At 44.0% G+C, this 21190-nt stretch overlaps 2 protein-coding genes across 2 annotated transcripts; both read left to right on the top strand.

Moving 5' to 3' along the window:
• Nucleotides 1-1581: 1581 nt before the first annotated feature.
• Nucleotides 1582-6999, top strand: LOC109754125 (protein FAR1-RELATED SEQUENCE 5). Its single transcript, XM_045234758.2, has 4 exons — nt 1582-2339; nt 3505-4409; nt 4764-6332; nt 6515-6999. Exons 2-3 carry the CDS (start codon nt 3881-3883, stop codon nt 6017-6019), a joined length of 1785 nt encoding a protein of 594 aa, XP_045090693.2. The 5' UTR covers nt 1582-2339; nt 3505-3880; the 3' UTR covers nt 6020-6332; nt 6515-6999.
• An 8989-nt stretch (nt 7000-15988) lies between these two features.
• On the top strand, nt 15989-19783 carry LOC109754129 (calmodulin-1). The gene is made up of 2 exons (XM_020313056.3): nt 15989-16229; nt 19153-19783. Exons 1-2 carry the CDS (start codon nt 16154-16156, stop codon nt 19524-19526), a joined length of 450 nt encoding a protein of 149 aa, XP_020168645.1. The 5' UTR covers nt 15989-16153; the 3' UTR covers nt 19527-19783.
• Nucleotides 19784-21190: the final 1407 nt, after the last annotated feature.

The raw sequence follows: 21190 nt of genomic DNA, 5'->3' as shown, positions 1-21190 counted from the left end.
TTAGTGCTTCATTCTCCTCTTCAGAGATGGAGTTCACCTTCTTCGTGGTAGACCTTTCAAAGGGAAAGAAGAGGTAAGTGTTAACCTCATAGCTCATGATGGCATGGTTTTCTTGCATTGAGGTAAATGTTAACCTCATAGCTCATAATGGCATGGTTTTCATGCATCTCATGGAGCAACCTTTTTGTTTCCGTGATCGGTCTTCCCATGATGGTTTCTCCTGCAGCAGTGTCTAGCATACTTCTGGACATGGGGATACGAACATTATAAAATAAATGAAGAATCAATCATTCTTTCATCCCATGATTCGGACAATTCTTATTGCCTCTTTCATCCTATCCCAAGCAAGCACTAGTGGCTCACGATCTTCCTGCTTAAAACCTATAATGTTAAGAGTGCAAATGCATACTCTTAGCATGTGGGAAAAACTTTGTCATAAACATGCTGCAACACAAGTTTCATGAGGTAATGGTTCCTTTAGGCAAGGCTAGAAGTCATTTCTTAGTATTTACTCTTAAAGAAACAGGAAAAAGATGCAACTTCAATGTGTCAGGCTCATAATCTTTTATAGGTGTCATATCACATAATTCAGTGAAAGTATGTAAATGCATGCTGACATCTTCAGAAGCGGAGCCGCCGAATTGGTTCCATTGAACCATGGTGACCAAGTGTTGTTTAATCTCAAATTGCTCGACAGCAATATCAGGTAAAGCGATAGGAGCACACATAAATTTCTCATCAGGAGTTGCAAAGTCCCTAAGTTTCTTTGCCATGACAAATTTTGGATTTAAGAAACATAAACAAAAGACAAAAACTAACTAAAACTGGAACAAAAAAAACTAAAATAGTACCTTTAGCCACCTGGCTAGGGTAGCGATGATGATTCCTGGCAATGACACCAGAAAAAGGGTTAATTACCTTTGATCCGGCTATGGATGTAGATAGTGTTCACCTCTTTCCCCAAGGATGACCTTGGGTATCGAACCCACGAGGAGTTCTGCTATTAGACAAGGATTCAAGCAAGCTATCGTTCTTGAAAGAAATTTTTCTTAGACCAAAAAAATAGTAGTTGTGATGAAAACAGAGAGCAAATAGATGAAAATAGGCAATGGGCATGCGGACTTTACTTACAACATTATAGTTGCACTTAGGATCTTATCTTAATTTTCAACATGGTGATGTGCTCTCAACAATTAGATGTGGGGGATGCGTCCAAATAATATCACAACCGATCAACAACCAGCATCGTGAGTCTATTGTCCAAACAAGGCCCTTACCGTCGCATGGGGTTACCTCGATTATTATGAATTTCTCCAGGTCAACGTAATGGGCGTTTAGTGACTACACCTCATGATCCCTTGTTAGGTCTTTTCGGCTACCGTACCAATCCTTACTTTCATAGGTGTTTGGTGTAACCTTCTATGTGTCCCTGCACTTTATCTCCTTCTACGTTTTTTTGGATGCAACGGAAAAAAGTGCCTCGGGTGATTTTTTTGGGTGGATCGGGCATGACAGAGGTCCGGACGTCTGCAAACCTCTCCTACATTTGGTTTCGGTTTGTGTGATTTAGACTCCAGTGTGGTTTGGACAAATTTAGTGACCCACGTTGACAAAATATTTAGACCGTTCGGTCTAGACATTTAAAGGCGATTTGGTGAACCACATGAAAGTTGCCGCTACAAGGGTGAATCGTTTTGTTGGCTGCGTTATACCGTTCGCCAGCTAGGGTTGACATTTGCGAACCGCCTAGATTGCAGTTTAAGTGTGCTTGGGACGGCAGTTTTACAAAAGGCATGGCATTTTGTTTATTTTAGTGCATTTTTCATCTAAAAACTGCCACCATCAAATCTTGATCGTGTGGCGTGTGGAGGGGTTGCTGGAGGGATGTTCCTGGCGACTGTTCGCCAGGTAATAACATTGCCGAAAAGAAAAAAGGACGCGTCTAGTGGGCTGCCGGCTGCCCACTAGTGCAACCGAGCGGCCGGCTGAAAAAGGTAACCCCCTGTCCCCCGCGGAACAGAAAAGGAAGGGGCCACCAAACCGACCGATCGACCGGCCACCAAACAGACCAATCGAGCGGCCACCAACAGAATCGCCCACACACCCACGTGGCCAGCTGTCCCCAGCTCGCCCCCACGCCCGCTCGCCCCCACGCCCCAGCCCCTCCCACGCTGCCTTCTTCTTCTTCTGCATGCCAGAAAGGAGATCCAACAGAATCGCCCCCAGCCCTTCTTCCTCCTCCTACACAGCCGCCATGGGAGCCCCAAAGTAGAAGAAGGAGCTGCTTCAAATCTAAGGGCAGGGTGGTCAGAGCCATACCAGGCGGTAACATCAAGTAGGTAAGCCCCCTCTGCCCCTCTTCACTTCCCCCTTTCTTCTACTGCATATATGTAGGCATATGTAAACCCCCTTCTCCATGGATCTAGCACAAATCCATGGAGAAGCTGCTTCAAAAAAGAGGTGAATCTGGCACATCACACCACCCTACTTGATGTTACTGTTGGATGTGTTAAACAAGCCAAAAACTACTTGGTGCATGCCAAACAAGTTTCTACCGCCTGGATGTGTTAAACAAGCCAACTAAAACAAATTCACTGGCCAATTAAAACATGATTAAAGCCAACTCAACAAAAATATGTTTTCTGGCCAACTAGACATGCATGTTGGCCAAAACTGAGAAAATGTATCCTGGCCAACTGAGACATCTATTCTAGCCAACTGAATACATTAACTGTCCAACTGAACATGCATGTTGGCCAAAACTGAAATAAATGCAGCCTGGTCAACTGAGACATCTATTCTAGCCAACTAAAAACATTGAATGTCCAACTGAATATGTATGCTGGCCAACTGGAAAAATGCATCCTGGCAATTGAGACATCTATTCTAGCGAAAACCAGAAATCTGTAGTAGGATAGCAAAAACACAAGAACTTTTGTCCATGGCTAATGAAGCCACAAACCATATTAACATATTCACGCATATAATCTTGTCCCACACATATATTCTGGACCCACACCTATTGCAAAGCTATAGTGTAAAAATATGTTCAATATACCAGAACTAAAAACATAAACGACGATGAAAACATATAACTATAATCTGTCCTCCAATTCTTCTTTCTTCTTTCACCTGGATTTTCCGTCTCAAATGTAACATCAAATTATGTGTAGAAAAATCTGAAGTGCTCCTTGCGAAACAGAAAACCTACAAATCATTGCAACAAAACAAAGGGAAAAAGTCAGAAAACTCTGTAGTAAAAAGAAGTCATGCTCTTGCCAGCTATTTACTGCAAACTGTGCAACTAACATAACAACTCTGTGCAAACAAAAAAATTTATAACTATTATAATAAAGATTATGCTACAGTCATGTTGCTTTTGGAACTAAGATTGTCACAAAATGGTGTGCAACTGCCTATTTACTAAGTTTTTAGGTTGTTTGAAACACTCTTTTCTGTGGTTACCAACTGATGACATCAATTTCTTCCTTTTTATATGTGCAGGGAGTGTGTGGCAGCATCCAAAAAAAGGAAAAAAATGCTTGATCTCAATAAGTTGCCTCCTGATCTCAATGAGCTTCCTCATGATATGGATCAGCAGCAACCCAGCATACAACAAGGAAAATGGACAGAAAATGGTCGATCTGTTTACTACACGCAGGCAAGTCATGATGGTAACCCTATGGGCCATGACAATGTGGCAGGCCAGTCATCAGATCGTGGTGCCCCTGTAGTGGTGTCTTTGCAGTCAGAGAGCCATACTCTTGATGACACGGGAACCGAGGTAAATGTTCCTGGTCCAACCAGGACCGAGCTAGGAGCTGGGGCTGTTGACGGAGCTGTGCAAAGAGAAGGAGAGGATGAGGCTGGTTCTTAACCTATGGAACCCTATGTTGGCATGAGGTTTGACAGCCTTCAAATTGCTAAGGATCACTACAACAGCTACGCACTACGGATGGGTTTCTCTATCAAGATGAACACCTCTAGACGGACACCCCGCACCAATGAATTGATAAAACAACAGTTTTGCTGCAACAAGTTCAAGAAGCCCAAAGCTGATGATGGAGGAGCTGAGGCTCCTCCTGTCCTGGACCCTATTCCAGATCCAAAATCTGTTGACAGTGATGAGGAGATGGAAGAAGAACCTCCAATATTTGCTGAAGAGGAGGCTGGTACTAGTAAGAAGAAGAAGAAGCGCAAACGCGAGACAATAAAGCAGACTCAATGCAAGGCGAAAATGTTGGTGAAGCTGATAGATGGGCGATGGGAGGTGACGCACTTTGTTCGTGACCACAATCATCCGCTCGTGAACAAACCTTCATTGTCCAAATACTTGAGATCCCACCAAGGCATCTCACCTGATGAAAAGGAGTTTCTGCGCATCTTGTATAACTGCAACTTGACTACAGGTGTGGTGTTTTTCTATATCCCTTAAAGAATTAAGTTTCCCTCTAGGCAGTCCAGTGTGCAGCTGTTATGGTACTACTGTGCAACTGAAATGACTTAACTGTGCAACTGGTGTCCAACTTCCCATGTTGTTTGTATATCACTTTTGGTGCTTGTTGTGCAACTAGATTGTCTTTACTGTGCAACTACACAATGTCCTGTATGCAAAAAGTGCAAAGTGTTTTTAAAAAGGTGCAGCTAGGTGTCCATTTCCTGCGATTATCTTCTGTGCCAACACATGTCCTATTACTGTGCAGCTGGATGTGCGCATTCGTGCAACTAAAAAAAGATATACTGTTTGTTTTTGTGTTATGCAGGACGTATGATGCATGTAATGGCAGAGTTCTATGGATCTGAGATGATGGTGCCGTTCGGACCAAAGGCAATAACAAATCTGTGTATAAGTTTCCGTAGAGATGACACAAAGGAGGGTGATCTGACTGAGACAATTGCGCACTTCAAGGATATACAAAAAACCGATCCAGACTTCTTCTATAAGGTGAAATATGATGAAGAGGACAGAGTTGTCAACATATTTTGGGTGGATGGCTTAGCTCAAAAAGCTTATGCGGAGGCGTACCACGATTGCATATCGTTCGACACCACCTACATGACCAACATGTACAATATGCCGTTCGCACCCTTCATAGGAATAAACCGACATGGCCAATCTTTCATGCTGGGTTGCGCGTTTGTGAGGCAGGAGTTGGCATCGAGCTTTGATTGGGTCTTTGGAGCATTCCTAGAGGCTATGGATGGCAAACCTCCTGACAACTTCATCACCGATCAGGATGGTGCAGTGAGGCAGTCAATACAGAGCATCTTTCCAACCACCGTGCACCGCTGTTGTCGATGGCACATCATGAAAAAGGCTCAGGAAAAAGTTGGTTGGCTGCCGTGCCGGAATCCAGGACTCTCTGATGATTTCAACAAGTGTGTTGACTTCAGCTTCACTATAGACGAGTTTGAGCAGAATTGGGCTGGGTTAATGATGAAGTACGAGGCTATGACACACACGCACTTTGAGAAGTTGTACGAATACAGGTCAACTTGGGTGCCGTGCTACTTCAAACACAGGTTCTTCCCCTTCCTACAGTCTACACAGCGTAGTGAGGGGTTCAACGCTGTCCTGAAAAGATATGTGAACCCACACAACTCAATGCCGAACTTTGTCAAGCAATATGAAAAAATCCAGAACCACATCCTTGCCAAGGAAGGCTGCAATGATTACAGGACAGAACACCTTGAGATTGAGTTGTGGTCCAACTTCCCAATAGAGAAGCAAGCTTACAAAACCTATACTAGGGACCTTTACCGCAAGTTCAGAGAAGAGTTTGAGCTGATTGGACGTTATAATGCATTCCAAGTCGGTGCTGATATATTTGAGCTCAGACCGAACCAGGAATTTGTTGCCAAATATGGTTCTCGAAACTACTTGGTGCATGCAAGGGTGGAGGAGGGTCCTATTTGTGTGAGTGCTGTAAAATGGACAAGGACGGCATCCTCTGTTGCCACATCCTCAAGGTGTTCACCCATATTGGAGTTGATGTCATACCGGAAAGGTACCTGCTAAGATGGTGGACACCTACTGCTGTACCTAGTGCGCCAGGGACTGGTTATGAGAAACCGGATGAAAATGCCTCCTCAATCAAAGAAGCAGATAAGGGAGAGGAACATGATATACGATTTTCGGAAACTAGCAAAGTTTGCGAGTGGTTCTGATCCAGCACAAGCTATTGTATACAAGCATATACGCACAGCACGTACCGAGATCAACAAGTCCAAGAAAAAGAAAAAACCGACTGGTGCCACGGGGCCATCAGATGATGGCAACCCTCGAGGACCTCCTCCACCTCCAGGCAGCAATCAGGGGGCTCATCATCCAGGTAATTACCTGCCCCAACTCCTGATCTAACTAGGTGTGTAAATTCAGTTGCACACATCATTGTGCCTAGTTGCACACATCATGGTGGCCAGTTGCACAGAACAGGCTGCCTAGTTGCGCACGCTATGTTAGTTCAAGCATTAAGATAACCCAACTAACTTGTTTTTCCTGTTCTGGATATAGGTGATGTCAACCCTCAAGGACCTCCTCCACCTCCTGGCTGTACACGGCATCCTCCGCCACCTCCTCCCCCGCGTGCTCCTCCCAATGGCCCTACAAGCAGCACTCAGGGGGCTCATCGTCCAGGTAATTACCTGCCCCAACTCCCCATCAAACTAGGTCTGTAACTCCAGTTGCACACATCATGGTGCTTAGTTGCACAGAACAGGCTACCTAGTTGCGCATGATGTGTTAGTTCGAGCATCAAAGATAACACAACTAACTTGTTTGTCCTGTTCTGGCTATATGTGATGCCAACCCTCAAAGACCTCCTCCCCCGCCTGGCCCAACTAGCAGTGCCCTGCGTGCTACTCCCAATGGACCTACAGGCAGGACTCAGGGGGCTCATCACCCAGGTAAATACCTTCCCCGACTCCAAACAAAACTAGGGGTGTGACTTCAGTTGCACATATCATAGTGCCCAGTTGCACAGAACATGCTGCCTAGTTGCGTGCGCTGTGTTAGTTTGAGGATCAAGCTAAAAATTTAACTTGTTTTTCCTGTTCTGCCCATAGGCGATTACAATCCAAGTACCATGACGGGCCGTGCTACTACAAGTGTTTTTTTAACTTAACTTGCACACAACAACCAGTTAGTTGCACAGCATGGGTTGTGTGGTTGCAGAGAACATCAGTGCTGGTTGCACAACAAAAAAATACTAATTTTTTTATATGATTATTACACAGGTGATTGTGATGGTCCTACTGCCCCGTTGGAGGCTGCATCCCCTGCACAAGCTTCTGATGATTTTGTGCCCAGGGATCCTCCAAGGTCTACTACAAAAGGTAGGGCAAAGAGTCGACGGTACAAATCGGCGCTGGAGCTACACCCAAAGAAGAAAAACAAATGCAGCCAGTGCCAATCTACAGAGCACACTGCTGGTGTGTGTCCACTCAGGCTACTGTGATTCTGTTTCATCGTTTGTAACTTTGGGACAAAAAAGGAAAAGAATGATGTTTTTTTAGCAATGTTGGGACCAAGTGGACACATTCAACATCTATGATTTCTCTTTATCTAATTTATACTCCTTGAATTAGTTCATGCACTGTGTAAAAAATGTTGCTATTTGTGCCTTTGTTGGCAACTGGTTAAATATTTAGTTGTTGAACAATTGTATGTCCAGTGCTCCTAATGTATCAACAAAAGTGGTGATATTGAGCTGCAAACGAAATTACTACTAGTGTGCAACTACAAAATCTGCTAAAAAATTGTGCAAACCAGCAACTTCCTCCATGGAGTAGAGAAAGAAAAAGAGTACTGACCTAGTCCTTGTCGTATCTCAGCAACTTCCTCCATGGAGCGGTGTTGTGCACGCTGGTGACCCAATCATATGCCAGCTTCTTCCTGATGTTGAGTACTTCCTTGGGTTCGTAGTTGGGCAGCTGGCTACCGTTCCACTCGGTGGTGTTAAGCAGTGCGAACAGCCCACACTCATTACTGCGATGGGTGAAAAAGAAATTTTGTCACATAAAATTAAAACCAATAAAGATAGTGCACTCTGTGCAACTTCTTATGTTCTACTATGCAACTGCTTATGTTCTACTGTGCAACTGCTTATGTGCCACTGTGCAACTGCTTATGTGCCAGTGTGCAACTACTTATGTGCCACTCTGCAACTGGCTAGATAATCCATTAGAAATTCATAAAAATGATAAACAGATTGCAGACTAGTACTGTGTCTTAAAAAACTAAAGATTGCACATGTAGAAAAATTTAAAAACTACAAAATGATGGTAAGAAATTGAGAAGAATGCCATGCTTATTGTCTTACTTGCCGAGCTGCTTCGGTACGTCAATGTCAATAATCTGGAAGTGCTCGATGCTGAACTTTGGATAATGCTTCCTCCATAGCTGGCGTACTGCCCCCGCGATGGTAGAGGCAGTGGTCATCAGCTCATTGTTGTCCAGCGTCCTGTTTGAGTCAAGAACTTCGAAGCGTCCATCCCTCAAGTTGACATTGAAGACCCAATAATGCCTCCCTCCCTCCTTATCGGTTACATCAGCGCACTCGAGCACTGGCAGCATGACCTGCAAGCGTGAACGATTTCAGACACAGATACAGGTTGTAGCTAAGAAAAACAGTAAAAGACTTGGTCAAGTTAAAAACAAGTTGCAACAAGTATGTGCCAACTAACAGATGTGTCATGTGCAACTGAACATGATGTTGGTGCCAACTAACAGAGATGGATCATGTGGGCACAGCACTCACCAAGTCTTTCTTGTCGAGACGGTTCTTGTAATCAAACTTCTTATTTATCTCATTCACGTTGTGGATCCCTTGCTGTAAATTCATCTGCAGAGATTATAAAGCATGCCTCAAACTCCTTAGTAGATGAAAGGCCTCCCTCAATTGGTCAACAAAAAAGTGCTACAGAACAAAGATGAGGGTAAAGAAGGTTTTGGAAAAACTTACAGAAAACCTCAGTGGCATAACAACCTTCTTTGACCCTTCTGGTAAGTTATCCATGATGTGTAAGATTCCAGTCTCAATAACAATTTTTGACAGCCATTGAACCGGCTTCATCGAATCAACTAACTCCTTTAAAGAAATGTAGAAAGCACCAAACCTGATTATCTCAGGGTTGATTTTTTTTGAAAGCAATAAAAAGACAAGTTAGCTCGAAGGGTCACAGCAGCAAAAAAATGTGCATGAAATTGAAAATAGAACAGTGTGCAACTAAAAGCCCTGTTTTGTGCAACATGCTATGCTTTCTGTGCAACTAAGTGGCTGGTCCTGTGCAACTGAAAAAGATATGTATGTAGGCTGTGGGGAGTTAGTTTACCTGGTAGCTTCATCATTTGCTCCTTCGTGATGCCTGACCCAATACAAGAGGGCAGCGTAAAGCTTGTTCACTGCCTCATTGGAGCTGAAAGTCTTCTTCTTGCTGTAGCCAATGAATGGAGACATTTGAGATGCTGCGGGCCTTATTACCCTCCTCTGTCTTCGTTCAATAGGTGGTCCCGAAGAACTGCTAGTGCCAGCTTCTGGTTCTGCGCATATCGGGGTGTGGCAATTCTCTGGTGATCCAACATCTAGCTCTTGAGCTATTGCCTTGCCAGCATCAGCAGCAGCGCATCCTTCATTCACAACTGCTGGGTCCAACTCACACTCATCAATACAAATCACACCGGCTTCCGCTGTTTCTGCTGCTGGAGCAGGTGCTGGAGCATCACCATCTATGCCGAGATCAAAAGATGGTGCATCGCAGAACCCGTCACCATGATAAGACTTTGATCTTCGTATGGGTTCAAGGACCAGGGCATCTCCTTGCGGCACAAACACGGGTGCATCGTTCACTGACTTGGTTCGCAATAGTGTTGTAGTTGGCGGCCTTGGAGGCTTGCACCTACTTATAATGTTGAACACCTCCTCTTGTGTTAATGGTTGTTGAAAGTTAGCTCTTGGTGATGCAGGCTTGCTTGGCTGCTGTGTGCTAGCTCTTGGGACGGCAATTTGGTAGTAGGATCACCTCCTTTTGTGTTTGGCATTGAAGCATCACTATGAGTAGGCACCTTGGGGCTTGCAGTTGCAGTGGTGCCTTCCTGAGCAGCTGTGGTGGTTTTGACTGTGACTACGCTGCTAACTGACACATCAGTTGGAACACTGGTATCTGTAGTTGGCATCTTTCTAGTCTGAGTTGGCAGCAACCTAGCAGAACTTGGCACCCCTGCATCAATGGCCGCGGCTCGCAGTTCTCTCTCGTCTCAGAACCCCAAACCTTTTGTGGCCTGTTCCCCCTTTGTGCCCCTGGCAAACTTGACAATCTTTTGCTGCTTAGGTGGTTTTGGTGGGACTGTTGAAAGGGGAGTCTTCCCCTTGATCTGTTGAACTCCTGTGATGGTGGTTGGCTCTCTGCTCACTACAGTTGGCATATCAGTTTGAAGCACAACTTCCTTGACCATATTTACTTCAGCATCTGCACTCACCATCTTCTCCTTGGTTTGAGGCAACTGCAGATTCTTCTTCATTGGAACTTCTTTACGCTTCTGGACCACATGAGGGTTTGCCATGGATGCTGCCTTGCTCTTGCTGGAGCTTAGGTCTGGAAGCTGCTTCAAATATTGCTTGTATTTTTCCTTTGAATGAACCCAGTCAAGACCCTTTCCTGCTTCCTCCATGTCAATTTGATTCTTTTCAGCATCACTTGATAAGAACAGGCTATTGTCAATGGCAAAGTTGATCTTCTCACACATATCTTGGTCGCTAAAATCTGGCACAGGAAAGGTGGTTGGCAAAGCTGGCTTCAAGTTGCAGAGCTTGAACATATCAATGCTGCCCTGAGACTCTGCTTCGTCATTTTTCTTTGACTTTGGCAAATCCTTGTCTTTCCAGCAAGTTTTGTCAATCAACATCTGTAGTGTGCTCCTGCTACTCAATGAATTGCTGCTGCTGGCAGGGGTGGCAGAAGTGCTAGTCCTCCTGGATGTGTTGCCGCCTTTACCACCAGAACCAGGGGCATTGTCATCATCATCATCATCGCTGCTGCCGCTGCCTTCATTGGATCCCCCTTTATCATCACCATAACCATTCTCGTCTTCTTCATCGTCGTCTTCTTCCCTCTCACTGCCATCAACTGCTGCGCCTTTGTCTTCTCCCCTCTCACTGCCATCAACTGCTGCACCTTTGTCCCCGTCCCCCTCTTTGGCCTCACCTTCTTCTTCCTCCTCCTCTGCCTCACTATCTTCTTCCTTGTCCTCCTCCTCTCCTTTGTCCTCTTCTTCTTTGTCCTCCTCCTCCTCCTCCTCCTCTTCCTCCTCCTCCTCCTCTGCATCTTCTTCATTGTCATCCTCATCCTTGTCCTCCTCCTCTGATTCATCCGCATCTGTGTCCTCGTCATCATCAACATCTATCGCTGCTTCCATTTCCTCATCTTCTTCTGACTCATCCTCAACAAACTCTTCTTCGTGTATAGTTGACCCCCGTCTCTTTCTTTTTGGAGCACGGCGTGACGCCCCGGTTTGCATTGATGGCTGCTGTACGTAAGGATCAATATCCGGTTCCTTGTCATCGATCTTGGCAACTGCTTCAATGAAGGTGCCAACCTGTTCAGTTACAGCCTTGCACAGGTCATTGACCACTTTCACAATCTTTGCCTTTTTCTGCATCAACACAAAAAAAGATTCAATACTGATTCAGGTAGAAAAAAAATAAAAAGTAAAATGCCTGTAACTCACCATGATGTGATAAGCAAAAACCGACTAATACACACTTTCTGGCCAACCAAAAACATGATTCTAGCCAACTACACATGCACTGTGGCACAAACTAAAAACATGCATTCTGCCAAGTTGATGTCAATGGTTGTAAACGAACACTTTGACTGTCCAAAAGAACATGTGCAACTACAGAAGCTTATATGTGCAACTGAACATACATCACAGCCAACTGAATCCTGTATTCTCACAACTACAAAAGTTATACATGTCCAACTGAACATACATCCCAGCCAAAAGAAAATGTTGGTAAGTGGTACAAATTTCTGTATGCAAAACACTAACCTGCGGATTGTAGGTTATTGGTAACTTGGATGCCACGAATGCTTCAGCTTGCAAAATTCCACCAAACTACATGCATTATTGTGCCAACTGATGACAGTTTTTTGTGCAATTTCCAAAAAAGTGACCAGACATCAAAAGAACATAAAAAAAAGACACTATTGGAAAAAAACAAAGAGAACTCACTTGTAATTTGCCGAACACACCAGGAGAGATAGTATCCTTCTTGATCACCTTGGCAATTAGAGTACTATCCCATGCATTCGATCGTATCGCGCAGTTGCTTACTGGGATGTCATGGACGAGCGCATCAAGGTATAGTATCTGCACCAGACCCAACAAAAGAAAAGCCAAGTTTAGTTATTATTATGAGTATTTCAGCAAACTATAATTGCACAAAAGAACAAGAATAGATGGAAGTGGTCGTTTTCACTAACCATCAAGTGATACAAGCAGCAGCAGACAGTTTGCTTCTCCTGGTCGATGTTCCGGAAAGCTTCATTAATGTGTTCTGCTATAAAGAGGCAGATGTTTGTGTTCTTGAGCATTTGATGATCTAGCACAAGTTCGTAGCACTTTGGGCCGAGCTTCAAGGCCGTGGTTGGTGCTAGAAAAGTGCTGAAGGCAACCGCAAGCCAGGCCATAAAGAATGTGTCATCCGTTCTTCCAGCCATATCCTGAATCATCTTGAGCCATGTAGTGATCTGGGGATGAGAATTTCCAGTTATGTTGAAAGCCTGTCTGAATCTCCTAGTGGCATCCTTATCAACTAAATATCTGACTTTTGACCCCCGTTTGGGAGATGAAATACCCTCTGAACACTGTCAACATCGACACGAATCCTTCCCCTTCCTGGGAAAACCATTTCAGAGGTCTGTGGCTGGTAGGACTGCACCAGGAACTTAGTGAGGTCCGCTGGAAGTGTGTCTGATAAGTTCAATAGCCCCCCGAACAACCTCGAAACTAGTCTGACTTCTGTAGTGGGGTTAGAGAGGCGTTGAAATTTGCAAACCGCGCTGGTGATGCCCTTATCCCGCCCGCTTGTGATGGTCGCTCCACATCTTCCCCTGCAGCCACTTCAACTCCTTCACCGCTGGCCTGTTGATGAGAAGATAAAAACATTAAGGAAACATTAAACACAAGAGAAAAAAACAAGAATGAAAAAAAACTAGCAATCATCATTTGGATCAGTATTGGAAAAAAGCTATATATTCATAAAATGGATCATGCCAACTAATATGATGTATTTGTGCAACTAATAAAACTCATGAGGACAACTCAAGACTGCCAGTGTGCAACCTTAAAAAAAAACTAAGAAAATATACGAGACCTGGCAACTACAAAAAGTTCTAGCGGATGTGCAACAATAAGAAATGATATTGCAACAAGATAACAACAACTAAAAAAAGGTTTGCAAGAAACTGTTCAATAGCTCATAAACACACAAAAAATCACATACCTCAGCAACTGCTGCGGAAGATGCGACAGCTCCTCCAGCAACTGCTGCCTGCACAAAAAATTGACCAGTGATGTCAACTATAAAGATGCCAACTTGTCAACTACAAGATGCCAACTAATGCCAACTAATGCCAACTAATGTCAACTGTATTTAGATCAAGATGACTAGAGATGTCAACTACAAGGTTGTTATTGACAAACTAAAAACAAAAATAGTGGTGCGAACTGCTGCATAATTTCATCAGCGTCTAAAAAGCGAGAAACACTTATATTCGAGAATTTACTTACCCTAGAAGATGACTCAGCTCCCTTTCCAAGTGTTGCACGTCTAGTCCGCTTTACAACGCGGAACTGATCAACATCCTAAGAAAAAATAAAAAACATGAGCATGGGAAAAAACAAAAAAATGTTATATGACCCAAACAAAACCGAAAAATGGGCTTGTGTCATCAGCATGCCACTTACCTCAACATCCTCTCCCTGCTCAACACTCCCCGCAGGTCGTGGCTGGCGATTAGTAGGACGCTTCGAGTTCCGGCGAAGCGACTGACTTCCAGAACGCTGATTAAGCAACCCAAAAGAAAACATGAAAAAAAGGACATTAGCATACGTGCACAAGTTGAAAACAACTAAAAACACAGAAAAAGTGAAAAAAATACATCTTCTTCATTGCCATCCGCATCTTCTCCTATTATAACCATTTTTGCCCTGCAGGAGGAAATACAACAAAAGAAAACATAGTTAGAAGATGCGGAAACAAACTAGAGAAATCATAGAAGGTTGCTTTGATCTGCAGACATCTACACATAAGCAGGACACATATTGCAAAAAACCAAAAAACATGTGGACAACCAACTACTACAATGATGCAGCCAACTGGGCAGTAAACCTTGTGCAAACTGGACAGCATATAAGCCAACTAACTATTTTCTGCCTAGGAATTACTTTCCAACTGTGACAAGTAATAACTAGGCAGAAAATAGTTAACTAAAGGCAACAAGCTCAGTAAGATAACTTGTGCAAACTGGAACAAGCAAAAAATGCGAAGCAAAAAATCCAGCAAAATAATTGGGTATACTATATTGAAAAATTAGCAACCATTAGTGCTAATTTGCAAAAAATAAGCGCCCCTAGTTGCACATGAGGGGAAACACATGAAAACAACCACATCCACAACAAAGACTTGCACATTGAGAAATATTAAATTGGAAAATTGGCAAGCATTGGTATTAATTTGCACAATCAAGGGGCCCTAGTTGCACAAAGCAGGAGAAAACACATGAACCACCACAGCCACCACAAGGCTGGTAGGGTAGACTATATTGGAAAATTGGCAAGCATTCGTGCTAAATTACACAAACAAGAGTCCCTAGTTGCACACAGCAGAGGGGGAAACAACAAAGCCAACTAAATAGAGCAACTAGCGCAAGTGTATAACATATGAACAGCCAACTAGTAAAAGTGATGCAGCCAACTGAGCAGGCAACTTGTGCAACTGAACACCGTATAGACAACCAACTAGTACAAACAGTGAGCCAACTGACCAAGACAACTGCTGCAACTGCAGAGCATATGGACAGCCAAGTACTATATGGACGCAGCCAACTGAGGAGAATTTTGTGCAACTAACCACTTAAATCTCTAAACACCAACTACAAAATCAGCCAATGCATTGCACACATCTAATACAACTTGCAGAATGACTAAGAATCATGAACAGATCTCAAACCCCTGCAAAATTGAACGGAACATGAACTAAACAGCCAAATCGCCCTAAAATCGCGCAACGAGCGCCGTGGACATGCATCCCTTCTACCTAACGACTACCGCGTACCCTGGCCAACTACACGTTGACCCTGGCCAGCCACCCCGTGCCGTGAACTACGCCTCCTTGTAGATCCCGACCACCGTTGGGCGCGTGCTACGAGATAGGAGAAGGGAACTCAACATGACCAAAATCGAGGATAAGCGGGGGTAGTTCGCGCCGTTCCCGAACCCTAGAGAGCATTCCCCTCACATTTCGGCACCATCCGCGCTCCGCGAGATAGAGAGAGGGAGGAGAAGCATGTAGAAGTGGAGGGCGAGCATACCTCCGACGGCGAGGAGCACCAGCGATTCCCCCGCGAGGAGAACCACCCGCAAGCCGTCGCCGATCTAAGCACTCCGCCGCGACGCCCCGTTCGGTGGAGAGGATGGCGAGGAGGAAGACGAAGACGGAATGGGGAGAGGGCACGCTGCGGCGAGGGATTTCAGGCACAGATTTCGAAAACCGCCGCCCACGACCCCACTACTCCCCTCCTCTACCGCTTACAGGTGGGCCTGCCCACGTCCGGATATGGACAACCGCCCACGACCGCGGTGCGGGGCCAATCCAGACCAGGTGGCACCTGGTGGATCTGGGCGCGATCGCTGGCGCGATCGAATGGCCAGGAATCAGCCGCCCGTTTTTGTTAGTTGGTGGCCGGCCGCTTTTTAGATTTTAGGAAGAAAAAAGCAGTAGAGCGTGATTTGAGCCGCGGTACAAAGGTTGCCCCTATCCGTATCCGGTCGCCTAAATATTTTCCTCCCTGTCGCCCTCCCTTTCCTCCACTCGCGCTTCGCTCTCAGATCCCTTCTCCTCCGTCTCGCCCGCGTGTTGGGATAGGAGCCATGGCGGACCAGCTCACCGACGACCAGATCGCCGAGTTCAAGGAGGCCTTCAGCCTCTTCGACAAGGATGGAGACGGTTCGATCCCCTCTCTGTTCTCCTCTTTCAACATGTGCTACTATATGATTTGCACGACTCCATTCGACGTGCGCGCACTCGCTGTAGTTGATGCGGCGCCTTGCACTGGCGCGTAGATGTCTTGGGTGGGAGATCTGATCGACGTAGCGTATATGCGTTTGCTGGTCCGAGTGGATCGCGGCGGGATTGGTTTGCGGGGTGCTCAAGATGCAGTAGATCTCGCACCCCCTTGTCTCCATTCCTTGTGGATTCTGGCTCCATACATTCTTGTCTTTCCAGCGCTGTCAGCCCGTCACCGTGCAGTGGTTCTGGTATTGCTGCGCCTTATGCTCGTCCGTTCCGGCTGATCGCTAAGCTGCCTGTCATAGCGAAGGCTTCAGCTGGCTGTTTGGTCGTTCTTTCAAGATCTCTTTCAGTGGAGCAACTGATGACCGTGCAAAGTTCCAAAAAAAGAAGTTCTACTAGGAAATAGGAAGAGATTGAATTATGAGAGAAGGTGGCATCATGGGGCTGCTGCGGTTAGCATGGGTCTACCGCCTACACATCTAGTGGTGTCTGCAGCTTAAGAAAACCGAGGGTGCAGCATGGGTGATCACACAGCATGGCCGGTGGCACTGTTGCTGCTGAGTAGGTTGCTAGAGCATGGTGGGTCACTAGTCATCAGTCGCTACTCTCTAGATTTAGCTAGAACAGCAGTGGCGAGGTGCGCTGCGAAGTGGTGTTAGGGTTATAGGATCATGTAATACCCCATAATTCTGTACTTATATGTTAGTAATGCGGAACTACTACCGACTTGGAATTTATCTAGGCATCTGGGTGTTTTTCTATGGATGCCATGGGCATAGGAGTGTGATAGCATGATTAAATTTTGCATGGCTTAAACTGCACATTTTCTTATCAGTGAATGCAACATTGGAGTTTGTCTGGTTTTGCCTATCATGCTATGGTGGTGCTAGTGTAAGACTGATAACATGGAGAATGCAATTGATGGCTGGAATAGTTATTGGTATTAATGTTTACTGATTATGAAACATGTTGAAGTAACTTACATGTTGCCAGCTTAATGCTTGACAGAAAATATATCTGTAGTTAGTTGCTTGCTGTTTGAAGATTTCTAGCCAACGGTTGATGCTAGGGAAACAAGAGCCGTGATCATACTGGTTAAGATTGATTCACAAATTTACATTAATTGTACATGGTTTTCTTATATCTCTTCCATGAAAACATTGTCAAATTGCATTTTGGTTATGCAAAAGTACCTAGACAAGGACCAAAATGCTTGAAGGAACTGATCAGATGCATCAATGATGGTCCTTGATTCTTCAAAAACACCACCATTACTCTAGAGGTTGCGTACAAAAGACCCAAAGTGGTCGGACCCTTCCCTGGACCCTGCACAAGCGGGAGCTACGTGCACTGGGCTGCCCGTGGCAGTTTTGGTATCACTAGCTTGTTGAATGTGTTTGTTGGCATGTTGTATGAGGACTAATATATTTATTGTAGTCAAGGTCTAAAGAAATGTCCTCTGCAACTTTGATTGTGTAGATTTGGATATTTGAAATATTAACTTATGATTTTCTTTTGTAAACTTGCTGATTATGTTAAAGGCATGACATTTGAACTTTCTAGGATCCATAGATCTTCTCTTGTATGATGAAAATCAAGATCTGTTGTAAATTTTAAGAGGATTCTCAAATATGTTTCCAATCTTGAAACTGTGAAAATGTTTTTTCTTGCGATAGAAAACTGTGGCATTGATTTGTGAAGTACTTGCAACTCAAAACAAATCTTTGCTGTAATAGGTCACATGTCTTAATCTTCTATCCGTTTGGGCTTTGGTACTGATCAAGTCGATAGAATGTTTACCCAAATAATTTTCTGGATAGTTGTGTTTCAAATATTCAAGCCTTGAATGTTCTTATGAAATTTCATCATTGTCCACTTAAACTGTATTTGTGTTTGTTTGCTACCCTTGAATGATTTCATGCACCCAAAATTCCAGATGAAGAAAGAGACTCTAAGATTTGTTCTGACGGACCCAATCATTGGTCCATTACTGTCTTTTGCATTAGCATAGCTGAAATGATTTCTAAAGGTTAAATAAATGTAAATAGTATTTGTGTCCATTAAATACCAAAAGTTAGTTATGTTCTTGTACCGCACATGCATGTGCAAATGTGGCTTCATGATGTGTTCATTACTTCTGTAAATTTCTACAAGATGATTTTGAAGATTCGCCCATTCTTAGCACATATGATATGATGATTTTATTGCACAAATTACTTGTGTTTTTCTGCATACTTGTGGGTTTTTGTATTCCCATCTAATAGGCAGTGTTTCAAGTGGGCAAGTCGAATCAAGTTGCACCTGACTGTGGCCAGGTGACTAGTCTGACTACTCTAGATGCTGACTAGTCGGTGACTACTCCCTCCGTCCCAAAATAAGTGTCTCAAGCTTAGTACAACTTTATACTAGAGTTAGTACAAAGTTAAGACACTTATTTTGGGACGGAGGGAGTATTTGACAATTAGCCAGGCCTGCTAGTCAGGGCAGTTAGACAGTCTGGCAATAGGTTTTCAAGTCGTACTTGGTGTGTCTGGTTTGAGCCCAAGCCAAACCCCACCAAATATTTGGCTTAGGTTTTGCCTGCCCATGTTTTGGACACTGTTGGCAAGATAATTGAAAGTGGGCTAAGGAGCATGGTCATGCCAAATTTTTGTCAGCTATCCAAGCAAGAACCAAAACTTCAGTCATGACCAAAGCATTCCTATAGTCGATGTTAAGACCTCTTTTATTGCGCACAGAATTGAATTGCTGACATAAATCTCTGGGGCATTTCATTCTTGAACAGTATTACCATTGCATATATATTTGTAGAAGCAGTTAAGTTATTAGACTAAAAAACTGCTGGCCTCCTGAACAGGCTGCATCACCACCAAGGAACTTGGAACTGTGATGCGCTCGCTGGGGCAGAACCCCACTGAGGCAGAGCTTCAGGATATGATCAATGAAGTGGATGCTGATGGCAATGGAACGATTGACTTTCCTGAGTTCCTTAACCTGATGGCACGTAAGATGAAAGACACCGACTCCGAGGAGGAGCTTAAGGAGGCTTTCCGTGTGTTTGACAAGGACCAGAATGGTTTCATCTCGGCAGCTGAACTCCGCCATGTCATGACCAACCTTGGTGAGAAGCTGACAGACGAGGAGGTGGATGAGATGATCCGTGAGGCTGATGTCGATGGTGATGGCCAGATCAATTACGAAGAGTTTGTGAAGGTGATGATGGCCAAGTGAGCTGCCATACTAAGCTAGTTCTATCTCGATGTTAGCAGCTAGTTTAGCCTTGAAAACTGACAGCACTTGGTACTACTGTTAAGTCCAGTGAATGAACATATTGCTCGCTCTTCCTTTCTTCTCAGGGATGTTGAGAATTTCGTTTGGATTTTCCTGCAGTTGTATTACCTTTGTACAATGTAGCTTTCTTTCCAAATTGAGATCATGAATTTGCTGTAGCTTATGCCTTCATGGTATCAAGTTGCATGGATGTCTGATATTTTGTGTGTGTGTGTGTGTGTGTGTGTGTTATCAACTTCTTGGGGTGCAGGATTTCGTTGTGGTTTACCAGTAGTGATGTAGACAATGTAGTACATCTCACATAAATGCTCGGTCATGGAGTTTTTGTTTGAAAAGCTGACTGCAGATATCATGATTGCGCATTTCGTCGAAATTATGCCTTAGCCAGTCTTCTTCACATATACGACTACTTTGCTTCTCTTGCCTTTCCTCTTTTGCAAAAGTCAATCTGTGCATTATATTCTACATCTTCTCCAGCCATTTAGTATGGCTCTTCTGTCCCTTTTGCATCTCGCGATTTAAAATTCGGTCACCTGTATTAAATTGGAAAAGGTGGGAATAATGCTGGAATTCGCGTTGGTTCTCTTGTTTTCTAAAGAACAGTTGCTGGAAAACGACAGTCGCTGATTTTTCCTCCGTAAACAAAAAGCGCGCAAGAAATCTCAAGCAAGCATTATTCAACTATGAATTTGTCAAATCAATTATGTCCTGCCGACCGAATCATCTACGGAGTTCCCGGCTTTATTTTTCTCCCCAGCAAATAAAATACTTTTCAAGCTTGAACAACACAAATAATGGACAAACCAAATGAGTAGTAGATTATAGTATTATACCTATTAAACAAAACAAAATAAGATGCACCTGCACGGAAAGGCTTGCCAAATTTCTTTTCTAAGAGGGAATCCATTTTACACGCCCATTTGCAGTGTTTTTTCAATCACATCGAACCTAGTTATAAGTTTGATTCCCTGCAATTTATTCCATCTTATCTGGAGCACTCATTTGTCCTCTGATCACACACAAAAACAAGGAGTATAACTCTGATGGATTTAACATGCTGTCCATGTACATTTCCTCAATGTCATTAGCTCCACCCTTAATCTACACAAGGAAAAAATCATCCCATCTCTCACCGACAAATGGTGGCATGCATCTATCATTCTCGACTGGTATAATCTCTTGTCAGTTGCGTCTCCTCGACGGGACGTTTTGAGATAATAAACTCATTTTCATCGAGAAATGTAGCAGAAAATTGTACTCCCTCCGTTCGGAATTACTTGTCATAAAAATAGATGTATCTATAATTAAAATATATTTAAATACATTCAATTTTTTAAACAAGTAATTTCGAACGGAGGGAGTAAGAAAAAGAAAGCAAATTGCATTAAGAAAAGCAGACCCTCAGCAGTATTATATATACTCCTACTACTTAATAGGCAAACTTTAACGGGTGGGCAGTGCCTCGATCAGACTAGATTAACTCCGGCGCGTCGTCCATCATCTTTGGGAGCGTATCAGCCCAAGAACTGCATGCAGTCAGCTTTTGTAGTTACACATGTACAGTATGTGCACTGTGCCTGCAGTTGGAGCAAAATAATGGCCAT

The sequence above is a fragment of the Aegilops tauschii genome, chromosome 3 (genome assembly GCF_002575655.3).
Source record: "Aegilops tauschii subsp. strangulata cultivar AL8/78 chromosome 3, Aet v6.0, whole genome shotgun sequence".
Classification (NCBI taxonomy): Eukaryota; Viridiplantae; Streptophyta; class Magnoliopsida; order Poales; family Poaceae; genus Aegilops; species Aegilops tauschii.
This window is presented reverse-complemented; position numbering and strand designations above follow the sequence as displayed.